Source organism: Haliaeetus leucocephalus, unplaced genomic scaffold (genome assembly GCF_000737465.1).
Source record: "Haliaeetus leucocephalus isolate CR32 unplaced genomic scaffold, Haliaeetus_leucocephalus-4.0 Scaffold763, whole genome shotgun sequence".
In the NCBI taxonomy this organism is placed as follows: Eukaryota; Metazoa; Chordata; class Aves; order Accipitriformes; family Accipitridae; genus Haliaeetus; species Haliaeetus leucocephalus.
The window spans coordinates 2,289,767-2,309,091 of record NW_010973199.1 but is presented as its reverse complement, the minus strand read 5'-3'; the positions used below and the strand labels follow the sequence as shown (position 1 = coordinate 2,309,091).

General features: G+C 36.7%; 1 protein-coding gene across 1 annotated transcript in view; it reads right to left on the bottom strand.

The window, feature by feature from the left end:
• GRM8 (glutamate receptor, metabotropic 8) overlaps nucleotides 1-19,325 on the bottom strand; it is a 348,222-nt gene that overhangs the window by 43,710 nt on the left and 285,187 nt on the right. Inside the window, exon 8 of the mRNA XM_010581289.1 lies at nucleotides 3,485-4,420. Within this exon, the coding sequence (XP_010579591.1) occupies nucleotides 3,485-4,420 (936 nt within the window). The remainder of the gene's footprint in view (nucleotides 1-3,484; nucleotides 4,421-19,325) is intronic.

The following is a 19,325-nucleotide window of genomic DNA, read 5'->3' as shown; positions in this document are numbered from 1 at the left end:
AATTCAATCTTTTTTCTGTGGCATTCCAGACTTCATGACATTTCAGCCATCTCTATTCCAGATGATCCCGGTACTTCCAGTGTTTTGCCATGTTCACGTGCATGACATAGATGAAGGCTATATTCACAGAATGCTTTCTCACAGAATTTCACTCCTTTGCCTCTAAAGCACCTCACTGACATTTACGCAAGTGTTAGAAAATTGGCGTTTTATGTTGTAGGGATACATTTTTCATTCAGTTCAATGACACACTGGAATAATTTAACAATCTGTGGTGTGTTCCTTTTGTAAAATAGCAGCTATCAAAACGGGCTTGATCATAAATAGGCAAAATCATGAATTGGCCAAAAAAAAATCACACAGGACTTAAAGTCAATGCTCTTATTGCTCTCTGCAAAACATCTGTAGGAATGACAATCTAAAAATGGTGTGTTTAATAGCACAGGGGTTTTATGTTCTGCTGCTTGAGATTAAGGACAAACAATAAACATGGACTTCCATAAGAGCCACCAAGCTTGGGTTACGCAAGGTTATTTTAACCTTTTGTTAATTGGCCATAGATACATACAATTTTAATTTCTTGAATATTATATAGTACTTTTCTCAATTTTCTATTAGTTTTAAACTTACACATAAACTGAGGTAATATATATGAGTAGAAACAGCATCTGTTATAAAGGACTGTTAAACATGTTACAAATGTCAAGACTATAAATCAACATATTCCCACTTGTCAAGTCTTGTCAAGTTACCTTAACTTTTACCGTGTTTTCTCTTATGGATGTGTCACATCATGCAAATTCAGGCATTTAACTCAGCTGTATTAACCAGCTAGACACCCAGTGTTCCTCATATGCACAGTGGAGAGAGAGGTTTCCCATCCTGAGCTTCACAGCAAGAACGTATCAGCAAGATTCACAGTCTGTCTGCAGAGAAGTACTTAAGCTTATTTATATGCCCTTCATCACACATATTTGAAGTTTGACAGACACCAACGCTCAATTTATGCACTTGTGCCAACTGTACAGGCTTATACTCCTCTAGGTTCTACCCAAAATCTCTTAGCGTATTTACACTCTTGGGAATTGACGCCAAGGCCACTAAAAGTAAAGGTAACCTTTCCACGATGATCTATGAGTTTTGGACCTAGACACCTGTTTTTCGCATTAATGGTCCTATTTTTTTGTTTAACAGTGGAAATATTTTGACAGTGAAATAAAAATAAAAGCTTCTCAATACATTTTCTACTTAATCTGTGTTCATGGAATAGTTAACCTCTGTGTCAAAAAATGCATAATGACTTCTGCTATTGTTGTAAGCACTACTGATGTTTAGGAAAACAGAAGTTCCTTAAAAAATTTTGGAGAAGTTTTAACTACTCTTTATTCAAACAGAAGTGTGTCTAAAGCTAGTAGTTCAATGAATTGCTAGTTGGAAGTACACCTGGCTTGTAATGAATGCTATGTTAGATTTTATTACTGTCAACATTTGAAAAAAGGAACCACTGCTTTTAAATAGTACTTTAAGTTCCCCAGCTTATTGCTCTGTTCTCTCTGAACAAACTCAAGCCATAAAAAAAAATAATTTCAGGATTCTAAAATCAACTGCAAAGTGAGTAAGCACATAACAAAAGTCTGTTTAAGTTAATTTTCTCTTTCATTTCTTTCATCCTCAAAAAAGATCATAACACCGAATTTCAAATAAAGTATGCTATAATGTATTAGTTTGCTCTTAAAATGCTTCTTTTGGTGTTATGCATTAACTGAGAAATCTACAAGCAACTTTGAGTTTTTCCGGCCAATGTACAAATGTATCCACCAAGATATTACATTTTTGTCCTATTCAGGTAAGCAATTTAATTGTATGAATATGTGAACTATTATGATGATATCCATAAGACTCTGTGTGGAAACATGTTTTTATTTGCAGCAAAAAGTAGAAGCACTGTGAAAAGAATTATTTGAATTACAGAGCTACTGTATTAGCATATTAATTTCTTTTTTTCCTCCTGAAAGTCATTACCCGAAGACTAACAAATCATTTAGAAAAAAAGGCAACTAACAAGTGAAATTTAGTGTTAGAAGCCGTGTGATTTAGTATAATTTGTGTGTTCAGTCTTCGGTTTCATAAAAGAAATGCAAAACAGGTGTTCATTAATCTTGTCTTTAAAGGTCAAAACCAAGTCATGCTTTACTACAAGCTAAGGTGACCCAATGGCGTAAATCAAAACTCACTGCAGAGTTGCCAGCCAAATAATATTTTCTGTGTTTCAATACTCAGAAATACATTTCTTTTGTTATAGGTACTTGCTATAAAACTGACTGGCCCAAGTTGTTAAACCAAAAAGTACCACACATTTATACAATGAAGTATTTTTCTGACTTAAGTCTACACATACAAAAAAGTCAGAATTTAAATACAATCCATCTAAACATGCAAGAGGGTAAGAGTGCTCTCTAAACCAGACAGATGCCAAACCTTTGCAATTATAAGTGGACACGTTGACTTTTCCAATTAAATTAAAATGTATATTTTAAAACATTATAAAAAACACCTACTAGAAGAAAAGGGGAATGAGTTTATGTAAAAGACTGATGACTTTAATTTCCTATTTTTAAGATTTTCCAAATCTCGCAGATCTGCAGTTTTTAAGACCGATGCTGATATTATGGCTCTTTCCTACCTAACTTGTCACTTTCATCACTATCAGCTGAGTAAAACCTCACACAGTCGACATTTTCCTCTGCCTTCCCATTAGAACTGAGAGGAGAGTTGACTGTCTGACATGTTTTGTACTGCTCACTATGACTTGGGAGTCATACTTTCACTATGGTATCAGGAAAGACCCATGCCAATTGAACAAGGAATAACAGATATCCAAGTATGCAACATTTAATTTCTCACTAAAAGATCAAGAAAATGTTTTCTTTTTGCTCTGAGATAATAATTAGTGAATTACACTTTATATGATTTTACATACACTTCATTCATTCTTCATTTTTTTTTTTTAAAAGTTATATGTGTCAACCAGAGAGAAAAGTAATTCTTTTCATTCTGCCCAGGCATTCTTCTTCATTATTTTTGACAAATGTAAGTTGATCTTCTTAGACTTTTGAAATGCAACCATTTCTATCAGATCTGTGGATGATAACAAAGATTTATAGTGCTTCCCGTAACAGGCAAGAGCATCACTGAAGGGTAATAATAAACGTTAGAAGAAACCGTCATTTAAGGATATATTGAGAAAATGTCAGTGTTGTTATGCCAGCCACACCACAATCACATTCAGTTTCTTCTGTTAAAATATAGGAAACCTACCTTTTGAATCATATATTTTATCATCTGTGAATTCTGAGAGTTTGTTTGCAATTATCATTCAGAATTACTCATTCGTAAGAGTGAAAGTGTACTGTAGTGCTGTAAATATTGCAAGATGAAAATAGAAAAAGGATAGTATTCGATTTGTAAACTTATCATCACTTACCTTCTCTGCTGATTGGGCCGTACCAAAAAAGATTGGGATAAAAGCTAACCAAATTATGCAGGTTGTGTACATGGTAAATCCAATGGGTTTGGCTTCGTTGAAGGTCTCTGGAACCCCTCTTGTTTTAATAGCATAAACAGTGCATGTGACCATCAAGAGAATACTGTATCCAAGGGAACAAATGAGAGAAAGATCTGAAATGTCACATTTGAGAACTCCCCTGGCATTTTCTGGTTCAAGTGTCCTCTGCTCTCCATAGTCTACGATGGTATGTGGTGGATCGATAGCAAACCAGATGAAGACTCCAATAAGCTGCATGGATATGAGGCTGAAAGTGATCACCAGCTGGGAAGCTGGACTAATAAATTTGGGAGCTGTGACAGACTTTTTACCTTGTTCAAATATTCTGTGAATCCTGTTTGTTTTGGTAAGCAAGGCAGCATAGCTGAAACACATGCCAAGTCCTAAAAAGATCCTTCGAAACGAGCAGACCACTGTATCAGGAGTCGCGATCATTAAAAAAGTAATGGAGTAACAGAGAAAAATCCCAGTCAAGAGCACGTAACTGAGCTCCCGTCCAGAGGCCCTGACGATCGGTGTGTCGTTGTACCGGACGAATGTCACAATCACAAAGGTGGTGGCAATTATACCAAGAATAGCTATGAAGACGGGCACAATGGCCCAAGGAGAATGCCACTCCAGTTTGATTATAGGGATAAGCTGGCAATCTGTACGGTTGGCGTTTGGTCTCTTATTAATGGGGCACAGTTCACAGTTGAATTCATCCACCTGGTAATGGTACCCCTCGCAGCGTTCACAGTGCCAGCAGCAGGGCACTCCCTTCACGGTTTTCTTTCTTTCCCCAGCTTTACAGGGCAGGCTGCAGACAGATGCTGGATGAGTGTGTTCCCTGTTAGCCCACTGCATGTCTTCTACCTGTGGGTATAAAAAATTAATGAGCCTTCTATTTTCCCCTATTTATAATACCCTAATCCTGGCCACAGGTTTGTCATAAATCACTACATGCTGACACTACAAATACAGTTTACCATAATAAGAAACCTGTTTCTTTCCCTTGTATTGACTTTATAAAAGTGTTAAATGATTGTGTCCAATAAATCATTCATGCCACAGGCTTGATGAGTGTCATTAGTTTCTATTTACCTCTTTACTGCTGACCAAATTGACATCTGTAAAGATATTTATTGACTACAGGCTAGTTTAAAAGCAAAAAGCCCTCTACACAGTGCTTTAAAAGTTAATTACATGCAAATACAAATACCAGTAGTTCTCAAACATTTAATTACAAAATAAGGCTATGTGAGTTTCAGACAAGTTTCTGGTACAGTAAAGAAATAGATTAAAATCTCCCTGCATCAGCTCTGGCAGAACAAAGCGTGCCAGAAAAAAAAGATCTGTGATGCCACCTCTTCCATGAATGTGGATATTTTATACCTTTCCACTTTCTAAGTCTTGACATGCACAAGAGTGTTTTGTTTACACTTCTAGAAGATAAAAATGAGTATATACTGCTTTCTGAATAATAATGGGAAAAGATGTCATGGCTACTACTTTGGTCCTCCTGATTTAAGAAGTCCAAGGATCTTTTTGTAGTACAGAACAGATGCACACAATGCAGTCTTGCTTTGGAAATCCCAGATTTATCCATGGCAGCGCATTAACAAAATATACTTTTTTTCATCCACTTATCTATTCTTCCCGCATGCCCTCCAAATAAAATCTGAATTGGAAACTCATGGATTTAAAGCATTTCCTGCTTAAAATTATGACTCAGTTTGGTGCCAGCTCTCCTTAGCCCACCCTTAGTAAAACCGTGTTCTCCCAGAGGTCACGCTGAGGGAACTAGAGCAGTGCGTGGAGCAAAGAGCTACTTGTGGGCACCAGAATCACTCTGTGTTGCTCCCATGCTCCACCTTTCATTCCTTTGTTAGGTGGTAAGCACTCAAGGACAAAGGACTTGCCTTGTTCTTGCCTATTAAGTACTTAGCACTTTTGATTCATTTGGAGGCTTTATTTATAAGTGCAACAGCAGTAGCAAAACTTCACGTCAGGAATGTTTTCAGTTCCTTCTGGAGGAGGACAGAATGAGGACAGCTTATCAAGAGGGATAATTTTGTCCTTAACAGTTTATTTTTCCAGCAATTTTTCAACAGATTTGAGAGAAAATCACAATGTAACATTGCCGGCCTCATTTGCCTTCCTCAGAGAGCTGGAGCACCGGTTACAGCACCGCGCAGGGTGAATAAAGCAGCAACAAGCAGCCATGCTCTTTGTCTCCTCTGTCCACTCTTCTGCACAGTGTAGGACTTTGATGTTATTCACCACTCAAAGGGGCAAACGAGAGACCACACAATAACAAGGAGACAAGAAACTCGCTCATACAACCAGCTCTCTGAATCCCCAGAGTCACTCAAGGACTTCAGTGGCGTTAGGATCGGTCCTGAACCTACAGAAGTTAACTGTATTTTATATCAAGGACTGTGATAATTACACAAAATGCAGCATCTGGTGACTATCTAAAAGGAAATAATTTAAGTAATTAGCTTCCTAAAAACCAGAAGAATAACCCAGTTGCATGAAACAGCTTTAACAGAGCCCTAGCAGAGCACTTGACACTCTAAGAAAATATTCACCTCTATTATCTCCTGGTTTTAATCACTGAAATTCTCAAAGTCTGCATAACCCCTACTGTTTCATCTACTAGGCAAGAGAGAAAACATGTTATGATGAAACCAGTGTGATAGCAAAGACGTATTCTCCTTCACAGTGTTGTTAGGAGAATAAATACATCAAAGCCTGTGATTTAGTCAGATACTATGATAATGGGGGCAACAGGAGGCCATGGTCATTAATCCAGATCTGTGGATAAATTTGGGATGACTCAAGAAAGAACAGTATTGCATATTTGCCAGATTATAGCACACAATACAGAATCACCAAGAGAGTACACAACACCTCATCCAGCATAAACTTAGAATGGCATGGACAGGCAATATCTAATTTGGCAGAAAGCCTGACAGGATAAAGCTAAGGTGTCCATTTTTTTTTTAACTCATTTGAACTAGCACAGTGAGTTTATACCAGATCAGCATTTAATACCATAAGGCTACAGTGTTTCTTAGCTGCCATTAAGCATCCTAAAGTCACATTTACTGTATTGTGAATCCACAACTTAGGTACACAGAATTCCTTTGTGTCTTTCAGAGTTTCTACCTTAATAAAAGCAAAAAGAAAAAAATATCCTTTTATTGTACAGCTACTTATGAATTTGTATACTTTTGTCTTGATGGTGCTTTAATTGACTAAAAACATGCTTAAAAACTCTTCCTGGCTGGCAAGACATTAGAGTGGCTCGGGTTACACATCCCAGTGGCAACAACTGATAATAAATTCCTATTTCTGAGGGTCACTGGTAAATATTCGTACTATGTCTGACACATAAACTACACAAGATATAATTTCCATCATGGCAATACAGGGTTATGAATGTTGGAGAACTCGTTGGCTAAACAAACTTGAGGGTTTTTTTTTAATGAATTATGAATATAAACACTATTAGCTGTTAGCGATGGAATGATTTGAACAAGAATGGACTCTTAAAGCATAAAAAAATTCTAAATCAGTGTAGAGAATAACCAGAATGAATGGCTGTTAAAGGTGCATTTTACAAGGTATACAAGTTATATCTTACCATCTGTCTTGTCTGGATTACTTTTTTTACACAAAACACACAGTTACATTTAGGTCGACCTACATTTCTGAAAAAGCTTTTAACGAAAATGTTATGAATTCTTGCTCATGAGTTTTTAATTTCATTTTCTATCCAACAGGAAAGAGAAGATATATTCCCAGGAAACACTGGCCAGTGTTTGAAATTGGAGAGCCCCTTTAAGATGCTTGCAGATCTTAGAAAATTCTGGCATTGTAGGATTTTAACTCTGGAAGTGGGTGCAAAGATGGGATTCTTCCGTAAACCCAGCCATCCTGACAACTCAGTTTATAGCTACATTAACAAGCAACGTGGAATAGTCAGAGCCAATCTGTGGAGCAAAGGTGTTGGCTCTGAGGACTTGATGTTCACATTGGTCAGTATTTGAAATTAGAGTCTGGACAGGAAGGTTATATTGAACTAATTCTAACGTAGTTCAGTGGACTGAACACACAATAATGATTAAAGACTAGATGTCCTTCTGGAAAGCATCTTCTGTTTTCATTTCAGCCAAAAGCAATCCAGTTCACATAGCCTGAGACCCACTCCACAATGAGCAAGTGCGCTAAGTGGGAATAATTAGCAGATTCATTTCAAAAGCAGACTCTTGACTGAAACCAAAATGCTAATGTGTGTACACCCTCAGACTGATGCTTAGATGCTACTGTAATAGAAGCAGAGTAAAGGGCAGGGGAAACTATACCTCAGAGCGAGCACTGCTTGCTTTTATTACATCTGAACAGGTCTGCTAAGGGTTTCTGTATCTGCAGCAATTAAAGACTGAAAAGTCATGCTACTTCTGGTCATTTTGTTCATTCCCAGCTATCCACAACCTGCAGCAGTCTTTGCCTGTAATGTACTTTTGAGTTATTATTTTGCATGATATAAATGTAATAAGGAAATCCAGTATAAGACATAATTACATCCATGGTCTTTAAGCTCTATCAGGTTTTTTCAGTCACTGAATGTATATACCAAAGGACCCAGCTTCTTGAACCTGTGCATAAGATTCACCCATGTGTTTATTTTTCTATCCTGAAGTTATAGTACAATTGATCACACTTCTTCTCTGAGATTAACTTTAGAAAAAAGGAAAACAAAGGAGGATCATTTAGGAACAGAGACCGAGGGACATTGTATAATTTTCAGAACTGCTGAAAACCTGTAAAAGTCATAAACTTTAAAGGGAGTTGCTGGTTCCTCAGCCTTTTTTGAAAATCATAGTTTTTTACGTAGACATAAACACTTAGCAGTGGAACTTTCAAAAGTACCAAGGGGAACTTGTTCAATCCAGCTAATTAATTTAAATGGGAGCTAAGTGCCTTATCTGTTTAAGTGCTTTTGAAAATCCCACTATGCTTCCATCTGCAGTTTTCACGATCTCAATACTTTTGAAAACCTGCCCCAAAGTGATCTAGAAGTTCAAACGTTAAAAAAATAACTTCAGGGGAGCTTAACTTTAGGTGCACAGTTTTAAACAAAATTCGCATGAGGGAAAGAAACCGACAAGCCAAAGACAGACAAAAGACACACACAAAAGAAGGGGGGAGGGGTGTGACATTGAAAAAGAATGAAAAAGTTCTGCATCTCTTCAGCCTTTACTGATCAAAATAACCGCGTCTGCAGCACTCTTTATACTGCTCAGACCCTGCTAAGGCTGAGGGAGTCTCAGATTATTAAGTAGCCTTAGGTAAACATAGTTTCTAGAAGACTTATTTTGTCACCTTCATTTTCATGTGACATCTTCTAGTAGCTGCTCTTCACTACAGTATGATACATGACAAGGCAAAGTTCATTGCTAAGTGCATCTGAATTCATCATCTAGGTCAGATGGACTGGAATAGCCTAGCTCTTGTATCTATTATTAATAATAGTTTAAACATTATTATTAATTTTATTTGAGTATCTTCTCTGAATTTGGAAAGTGTCTGATAGATTGATGTGCTATCATCAAGTACCTCACATTTCCCTAAGATGAGTTTCCATTTTCTACTATTCCAATACTTACCAGAGTGAAAACATCAGAAAGAGTATGACAGCACATCTGTAAGACACGTACTCATTTTCTATGAAATGCATCATGATACAAAAAGAGAATGGCTTCATTGCTATTTAAATAGACATAATAATCATCTCTATAAGAGATATCTGCCTGATGGAGCTGCAATTTGCTTTACTTTGCAGCACGAAGACTCACAGTTCACTAAACCATTAAAATAGGCAAAATGCCATTTCATATCAAAACCAAGTAAACACCTCTATCCTTCATGAACATTACAAATGTAGTTTCCTCTAATATCTAATACTAAAGCTAAAAATTAATGATGTGAGAACTGTGCTAAAACAAGATGAGATTTACATGACACAGTACAAGTAGTACGTTCACATTCACGGCACTGATGTTCTTCCAATCATCAAGCAACTCATCCATTTAGCCATGACCTCAGCAACCAGAGGAGACTGATCAAAAATGCTGTTAATAGGTCACGTATAATTTCTGAACAATTTATGTGTACAAACCCGCTCTGTTTTCCATTCTTAATGATCATGGAAAAATCTATCACTTACATAATTCAGCAACCAGTGACAATATAAAGGCACTTGGACAACCTTCAGAGAGTTTATATCAAGGACATTGGTGGATAATATTTTAATGTTTCTGATTATGTTATATTGTCATTTGCAGGAATTTTCATTTTTGAAATCTTTTCTCAGAGCTAGATATTTATTAAAAATTGTGAAACATATGTGTTTAAGGATATTACTGTAATGAATGGAATTATACAAGTTCTGGACAGAGGAATGCAAGTAGTGCATTCCACCGGAGTTGTCGGAGCAGGCAAATATCTTTTTTTTTGTAGTCAGTTAGCCAAGACTTTCAGAAGCATCAAGGCTCTCACATATAAATTCATACAGCTTTTAATAGATATCCAGATTCTTAGTTATAAAAATGACAAAGAACTGAAATATCACCTCCAGCTGTCATTAAGAGTTGTTCTTATTTTTGTCTCTAGTTCCTAGAAGTATTTATCTTCTGACAAAAATGTTCATCAGATAAGCATAGCAAGTGAGTGAATTAAGGTAATTTAGTCTAATATTTAGCTTTTTAAATTGTCTAATGCATCTATTCTCACAGTAAAAGTTCAAGTCTCTAATGTACCTTGTCCAATCAAGTAATCTCAACCATCAAAAACCAAAATTAAACTGAAACTGGTTCAACCAAAGTGAATTCATTATGAGTCTAAATATAATGATCGTTGCATTCAGTCTGCCAGACAGACTTTATCCCTCTAGAGAAAAGCTGGACTAAACTTACAAATATTTAAGCAGGTATGGACTGAAGAAAAATAAGTCAAGGACAAAAAATACAGTTTTAAATTAAAATACAAAACAAAGCCTAGAATGAATCCAAATTGTCAATGACAGTATAAAATCACTATCATTACCAAGTTTGCCATAATTGCTGTAAATTATTTACCTCATTCACTACACACAGACGTTTTCCTAACAACTGAGATGTCATTTTCTGGAATTTTAGGCACAGACATTCCTAGAGGTTTGCAAAGAACATGGGATCATATCTTTGGTTTTACCACATACTGGTTGAAAATTAATATCAGTTCGAAGAGGAGTCTGAGAAGCTTGATCAGATGCAATGACCATTAAAGGACCAGTCTGAAATACTACAAGGAAAATGGTTCATTCTCTTTTTCTTTAGGAACAGAAGCACAGGTTGTTGTTACAACTCAGATGGAAGCTGATTTCTCCTAACTGTGAATCCACCTGCCCAAAGTTCCTCCTAGGCACACCACTTACCATCTCTATCTCACAGCTTCCCTAAAGGAAAAACAAAGACAGTTAAATTTACTGTCATTTAAATTTTAATACCTATTTACATGCATGTATGTATAATTATATATATGCACGTATAATTATATATATGCACGTATGATTTAAAATTACCTAGACTACAGGAAGGAAGGTGATAATTATATTATTTGAAAGCAGTGCTACAGAACAGTTAAACAACTTTGGTCTCTAAGCTTAGAGTTAGCCTATATGGCTCTGATACAGTGTGACTTTCTCGGTGACCTTAGGCAAATTATTTAACCTGCTTGAGTCTCAACTTTGCAGTTGGCTGGAGGGAAGCTGTCATGCAGGCAGGAGCAGTGGAAACACTTAAGTTTAAAATGGGGGTAAGAAGTTTAAGGAGTGATACAACTGATCTCCATCTCTCAGGTCTAGAAGGTTTTTTGCCCAGCAAGTACTTATATTTTAGGAAGCTTGATTAAAACAATTTTTACTTTTAAAACTCAGCAATATTTTTTTCAAAGAATTAATACCAGAAACATCATAACAATTCTGTGCTTCCTCAGCATGTCAAAATCTTTCTTGTCATCTCCAGTTTCTCAGAACTACAATATTGTCAATCTCTGGAATTACTAAAGCTAGGAGAATGTACTTTTAATGTTCTGGTCATATTAACAAGTCATTCTCAGCTAGGGCAAGACAGCTGAAGGGAAGGATGCTCTGAGGTAACACACACAAACAGAAAAGAGGGGTGTAAACAAATATAAAGCTTCTTATGCTCATAAACAGAAAAGGTTAAATACTAGCCTTGCTTTATCAATAGAAGTATGTTATTTAGTGTGCTGAGACTGTAATTTTACCTCAAAGAAACTAGCCTCGCTAGTTAAGTCATAAAATTCACGACTGCTGAATACTTACATAGAGGAGCATACCATGGAAACCTTAAAACAGGGAATAATTGTACCACTGTATCATAATCTACAGAGACTGTTTATTAGTGCTATACAGACTTTAAACCCCAGTCTTAAAATGCTAGCCTTTGAGTGGTTTGGGACCTGTTTATTTTACTTTTTTTTTACTTTTACTTTTCTCTACCTGTGGTTTGATTGGTACTGATGGGCTACAGAAGTGCTTACCCTAACAGGCTCTTGGTACAAGGGTAGGAGGAACTGCAATATATTCCCTTCTTCAATTTGCCAAACACCAAACTTACTAATCTGCATGGAATACCTGGAAAACAAGTTTTATTTTCAGAGGCCTTGGGGAGTAGACTAGCACAAAGTGCAGTGATTAGCAGGTCATCAAGTAAACAGCCACTGTTACTACACTGTATAACTATCAGATGGAATTTTACAGCAATCTAGTAGGCACTTCAATATAAGCAAGATTTTTTTTTTCTTTCTTGGAAACATGAATCACAATTAATTTTTAAGCACCTGTTCCTGGAGATAATCTTTTTATTTACAAATGAGGCCAAAGAACCAAAAAAACCACCCCCAAAATCCAAACAAACAAAAAAGCCCCACCACAATTATTTCCCTAAGAGTTTTATGACACAGAAATATCCTATTCAAGATGACATCAGCAGACTTCAGATTTTTTGGAAGTGCCTTGCATGGTCTATTGTCTATATTTTGAAAATATGTAATTACTATCAATGGATCAGACTGCAAATCAGGTTTCCAAAGTTATTCTTTACGCAGAGCATTTTCACATTGACAATCTCTATCACATATACTTACCTAGAGGTCCTCACTGCCCTTACATGCACCTGACATGCACTGGGAGAGGTTTTAATGAGCTTTTTTATATATATAACTTCTGATGTACACACAAGGATTGAAGTCATCATACACTACCAAAAGCAGACTGTGCCATAACTTTGCTTATAATTAAGCATGTTAAAAAACCCTCAAATTAAAAAAAACCAAACTTGTCAGATTTCAATTTTTTTTTGAAAATGCTGTTTTGAGAGGAAACCTTCCACCATTGCCCCTTTTTGTCAAGTGATAGGTTTTGATTAGCTCTAGTACTAAGGCCATTTGAACCACAAGGCTTGGGAGTACATTTTTCTTCCTGCAGTTGATAATGCAGAAATAGCCTGCAAGCACACTTAAAAAAATTTAGTGCTTTGAGAAAAGAAAAGGAGCCTAGTTCCAGCAAAGGGTTTTTTAACATCACTTTCATTGTGCCGTTTCTCAGCTCTGCCCAAGGTCCATACGATCACTAATTTAATGGACTAGTTGCATTTCTTGATGAAGCTTTTAATAGCCATAACAAACATGCTCCCTCCCAAATCTGTTGTTTTATTTACAGTTACCTAAGTTAAATTTTGAGTTGGCCTGTCCTAAGTCTGGTGCTCCATAGCTACTATATTTCCCTCCAATCTGTGTCAGACGCCTTTCCTTCCTAATGGTGCTCAGACTCTCGCCCACTTCACAGCTCAGAGTAACCAGAAGAAACACAAGGGGTTAAGCACAGCTGCCATTTGACTTTAATGGAATTTTATTTAGATTTTTTTTCTTTAATTTGAAGACTAATTCATTTAATAAATCCCATTGTTTAATGAAAAAATAGTCACCATTACATGCTTTTAATCATTCTATTGGTTTAAAGGTGAATTTCTTTATCAAAACAAGAAGCTGCTGGCCCCAAACACCTTCATGATGCCCTGCAAAAAAATGTACTGGGCTAGACCTTCAGCAGATTTAGATCAGTCCACTAACTTCAGTAGAGTTATGTTAACAAGGTCACGACCCATACACATACTCAACATTACTTAAGAAGATGACCTGTCACCCTTTTTGTTATCTTTAATATTTCATTATTTTAAAACTAGAAATTAGCCAATCAGAAAAAGCCTCAGTTCAGTATGAAAAAAAAGATATTGATGGGTTTGTTTTAGTTTTAATCCTGGCTCATTATTTCTAAATAGTTTAATCTATTTTGCATTTCTTGATCAGTACAAAAGATGCTGTGCATATGAAACTGAAGAATGGATGCCTCTAAATTCCAACCTGCACAACCTTTCCTACAAAATAATACCAATACACAAATAATATATTCTTTTTACTCCCACACTGCTCACAGACCAAGAATTCAATTGCACTAAGGGATATACAAATCTGCAAGAAAAAATGATGGTCTCGATCCTAAAGAATTCACAGTCAAACCATAAGATAAAGGAGAGCATAGTATCAGCATAATACAGAAAAGGACATCCTAAATACAGTAAGGCAACACTGGTCAGCATGATAGTCAGCAGCCATAGCATACCTCCAAATAGATGCTTTATAAGGAAATTGTAGCAAAAAGGTTTTTAATGAGGGAACTGAAAGAAGAGAGCAGGGGAATTTTGCATCCATCTCTTGAGCTTTCCATCCAAGCGTAAGCGGCAGCAAGACAGAAAGCACAAAGGCAATAACTTCATCACAGACCTCTCAAAGAGTAACAGAAAACAGAACTGGAATATCTTGTGATCCTGTGCTTCTTGCTTTCTAAACAGTGTTTCAGCAAAGTGAAGCTCTTGGAATTTTGAGCAAAGCTGCCTTCTCCTCAGCAACCTTGTGCCTTAATTGACTGTGACAGAGGAACAGACAAGCTCGGTTGAAATGTAGGGATCAAGTTTATTTCCTTGTCTCAAGAAAAGAGGCACTATACCTAAACCATTCCTGACATATTTGTCCAACCTGTTTTTAGGAAAAAAAGCAGTTAATATGTGTAGTATATTCTATCCTGAAGTACTGCAAAATCCTAAACACTGAGACATATGTTTTGACATTACTGTAAGGTGGTTTTCCATTATAATAGCTCATATCTTCTTCGCAAGCTCCTCTTAGTGAACAGGCAGATCTTTCCATTATAATAATTTTCAATTTTCAGCACTACATAAACAAAAGAAAATCACATTGGCCCTTTAAACACAGTTCCAGCCAGGTAAGAAAATCACATATAAAAAGTCTGAAAGTCTAAGCTGGTTCAGAACTGTCAGAAAACAGACTGTGTTTTATACGAGATTTTCAGCAGCAGGGGAAGAGCAATCTCTGCCAAGTCTATACTGCTGCTTAGAATGAAGAGTCAATAATTAAATTGAAAATTTAGCGGAGAGAGTGATCTGGCAGGCACAAAACAAGCATGTGGAAGAAGCTTAAGCTAGAGAAAATGCCACACAGCACATTTAGTCAGAAAAAAAAGGAAAAAAAAATCCTTGTTACTAAGGAAAGAAAGATGAACACATTCAAAATGAGAGTACTTCAGGAAGACAGGGGTTTTCATATGGACTGAACATATTGAGATTTATTCTACAATACTTAAAGAACTGACTTGGAAGACAGAAAGCTCTTGAGACTTTATGGCAAAGTATGGAGAACTTGCAGATGGGAAACCTAGTGCTTATGCTCAGAAAAGAGGGGAAAAGCAGAAGCCAGGGAATTATCAAACATTCAGTTTAACTTGAATTCTCAGAAAAATCCTGAGAGAAATAAACACACACATTTCAAAAACACAGAGAAAACAAACAAGACAAATAACAGCCAAAAGGGATCTGTCAACAATGAGCTGTCACATTTCCTTCAGTGAGAGGGTAACAGGCATCGCAGATGAGAGGCAAGCAGCTAGGTGTCATTTATCTCAACATTAGAAAGATTTCTGACACCATCTCAAATTACACTCTCAGTCATAAGCAACCTATTGAAACAGATCTAGCCCCTAAGGGCTAGGTGCAAATTATATCAGAAAGCTGTGGGAAGATAAAATTTGCCATTGATTCACTGTCAGGATGGAAGATGGTACAGGGTGGGGCCTGGAAAGGTCTATACTTAGTCTGCTATTATTCAATACTTGTAATAAGCACTCAATGCAGTTTGGATGATAAAATAGAGTATATGGTGATCAAATTTGGGCAATAACACTGGAAAAGGTTGAAGCTATGCTGAAGGTCAGGACACTTATTCCAAATGATACTGCAGAGAGTCTGAAAAAAAGGAGCATGCAGTTTAACAGAGACAACTAACAGGTAGCACATGATGGGTCAGGAAGGACAAAGAGAGAGCAGCTCTTCAGAATAAAGAGATCGCAGGGCTCTAGTGGATTATAATATGTTGAACCAATGTCATACTGTTGCAAAAGGGGCAAATGCCATCCTGAGAAACACAGACAGAGAAAATAATCTTTCCCCTCTACTCTGCACTCATGAATACATGAAATGATGTTTCTCCTGTACTCTGCACTAGTGAGAGTTCAGCCAGAGCACTTTGTGAAGGCTGGATCTTTCGGTTTCAGTTTGAAGGGGAATCAAACGGGAAGTCCAGAGGAAATCAGCAAAGATCAAAAGTGTGTCTAGAAAACATGATCTATGTGACTAAATTGAACAAATTCAGGTTGTATAGCCTGAAGAAATAACACAGCCTAGGGGGTGAAACAACAGTCTTTGAATACATGAAAAAGATGAGGATGTGCTTGGTGTATACTGAATAAAATAAGAAATAACGGGCTTAAATTACAGCAATGAAGAGTAAAGTCAGGTATTTATAAGACACTTCAGAGTGATAAGGGTAGTTAAAAATGGAAGAGAATGCCTTCAGAGGCTGTAAAGTCTTCATGCTTGGAGTAACATAAGTATAGAAGATGCTAACTTTATGCAAGGGCTAAATAGTCTCTTGAGATCCCTTTTGCTGTCTTCTATAGTGCTAGGGCAGATTTCAGGTACTAAAGATTTTGAGCACAAAGAAAAAAACTAAGATCATAACTAGGCCAGGTAAATAGAAAAATTTCAATGTATTCTCATGACAGCTAAATTCTTTAGACTGCCTTTTGTGGTTTTACAGAATACCTATTTAAGAAACCAATTTTTTGTTATTTATAGGAATAAAGTAAATAAGAAATGCTGATGATTGTACTTTTCCTACTTCTTGGCTAATTAATGATGCATTTTAAATATTTTTTATGGGCAGAGCTGCTGTATTGCTTTTGGTTACAGGGAAAATGCTTCTCTGAAAAATGGTAGAAAAAGAAGGTCTAAGTAAAAGAAATCACCACTGTCACAATAGTAAACTGTTTTCCACATAGACATAAAGCAACATAAATCATTTTGGGAAGTATTAAGCAGCTCTCATGTAAAAAAAGTCCAGCCTGGAGTCCTATATGTGAATGGAAAGTTCTCCAAGTATTCATAGAAAAGTTGTCCTTACCTACTAATGTGATGCAGAACCTGAAGCAAAAGAAGATCCTAAATAAGTAACCAAGTTTATAAACTAATAAATCTGTCATGGTGTTCTTGTAGAGCTCTTGCTAGATACATACACAGTCTTGCATTCACTCGGGAAACTTAGAGTGTAGGAGTCCAGTTGCTTGTATCCCTCCCAGCATTTGCTCAAGGCATAGAGGAAATCTACCTACCAGCAAATCAAACAAAACAAACAAAGAAAAGCCAGAAAACTTAAGAAATGATGGCTGAAGGAGATCTTGGGAGTACTCCCCTGGCCCCACCTCTGATTCAACTCTGCAAAATCAATCTGTGCTGCTCACCTGCTCCAACCAGCCCATAGCACTGGAGACTGCCCAGCCTCCCAGGCAATGCAGCCCAGTACTTAATTATCCTTATCATTAGAATCTTCCAGCATGTCTGGGTTAAATCTCTCTTACTGCAATTCAAGTCCACTACTTCTCCTAATAGCCAAATTAACTATGACTAACAGTTTGTTCTTTTTCTGAACAATCTTTTATGTATTGAAAGAGATTAATGTAACTCCCCTCAATTCAGTCTTCTCCAGACTAAACAATACTAGTTTGCTCAACCTTTCCCTACAGGCATACTTTTAGATGGCTGATCATTATCACCGCTTGCAGCTGGACTCTCTCCAGCTACTCTACTTTTCCAAGTGAAGTCACAGTTCTGCTAAGAGGTCATAGCACTGGGGAAGAGAACAGATGGATTACATCACAACTCTAAGAGTTCCTTGCTGCAGTGGCCTCTGGCAATGCAAATCTCAGTTAACCATTCCAAAGACATTGCTCAGCTTTATGCCTATGCTTTCCATAAAGGAGGTTTCGCTTCAATTTGTGGAGTTACTGGAAACATTACTGCAGTCCTCCCTATTTGATCCAGTCATTCCCAGCACATCCTATTGTCCCACTCAACACTAAATCTGTTTACTGTGAGCTGAAGTTAATAATGAGATTAGCTACGCATTCTTTATTCCCTGCCTTAAGCTGTACTATCACAATATCACCACTAAAACCAGTGATACCATTTTGTAAATGTGGAAAATAATTCACTCCCTGTGTTTAAATAACTTAAAAAAAAGTGTTTGGGGATTTATCAGCATGAAAAATCCTCAAAAAATATTAGATGACTATCCTAAAGAAATGAAATTAATACTACTGCAAGACGAAGAGAAATTGCAGCAAAGCAAACAGAAAAAATAATCATACAGTAATGTTCTGCTAACTGCTGGTTATCCTCTTTCATCATATCATAACCACTGAATGTCTCTTTTGTTTCCCTTTTAATGATTTTTAATTTACTAGTAGACTTCCATTATGTAACACAAATGAACAATAATTAAAGTAATTTAATCTACCATTGTTGCTTTTAAGCATGAACATTTTGCTTCTAGGTTTAAAGGGCAGCTCAATCTTCAAATTATAATACATACATAAATTCATGTGGGGGAGAGGAGAAAGACGGAAGAGACTGGGGACAAAACATGGTGATACTCCATGTTTCACACTGGTACCTCACAAAGCAATTCACTGCAGACTTGCTGCCAACCATGCATAATCCAAGCTACCTGCTACGTCCAGTAGCTGTTTGTCTATGCTAAAAGTCACAACATTAGCTGGTACCAGGGGAGCCACTAACCCTGCTCTGAAGTCCCACACATGAATGTGGAACTCTCCAGGAATATATATAAAAGCTCCTGATTTTTCATTGGTCTATCACCACACGGTTGTTTTTATTGTGAAAGAGAAAAGAATATTTTAAAACACAAGTGATTTATTTTATTTGTCATGCATGGCGAGGCCTCCTTTCTGTTTTTTTGAAAAAACAAGAATACTCTATGGTCCTGTTAGTTATCGCTATTTAAAGAACAGTTCAGTCTAATCATAACACTTCTTACAAAAGATGATAACAAAAAACTATAAAATATCTACCATCCACTCAAGAATCTTGTGGAAAATTCACAGCCAAGCGTGCAACTGCAACCCCATGCTTCATTTGAGAAACCTGACTTTCACTCACCCTGACAAGGTGGGAAAAAATCCCTATTCATCCTAACTCTCAAGCAGAGGCTGTTTCAT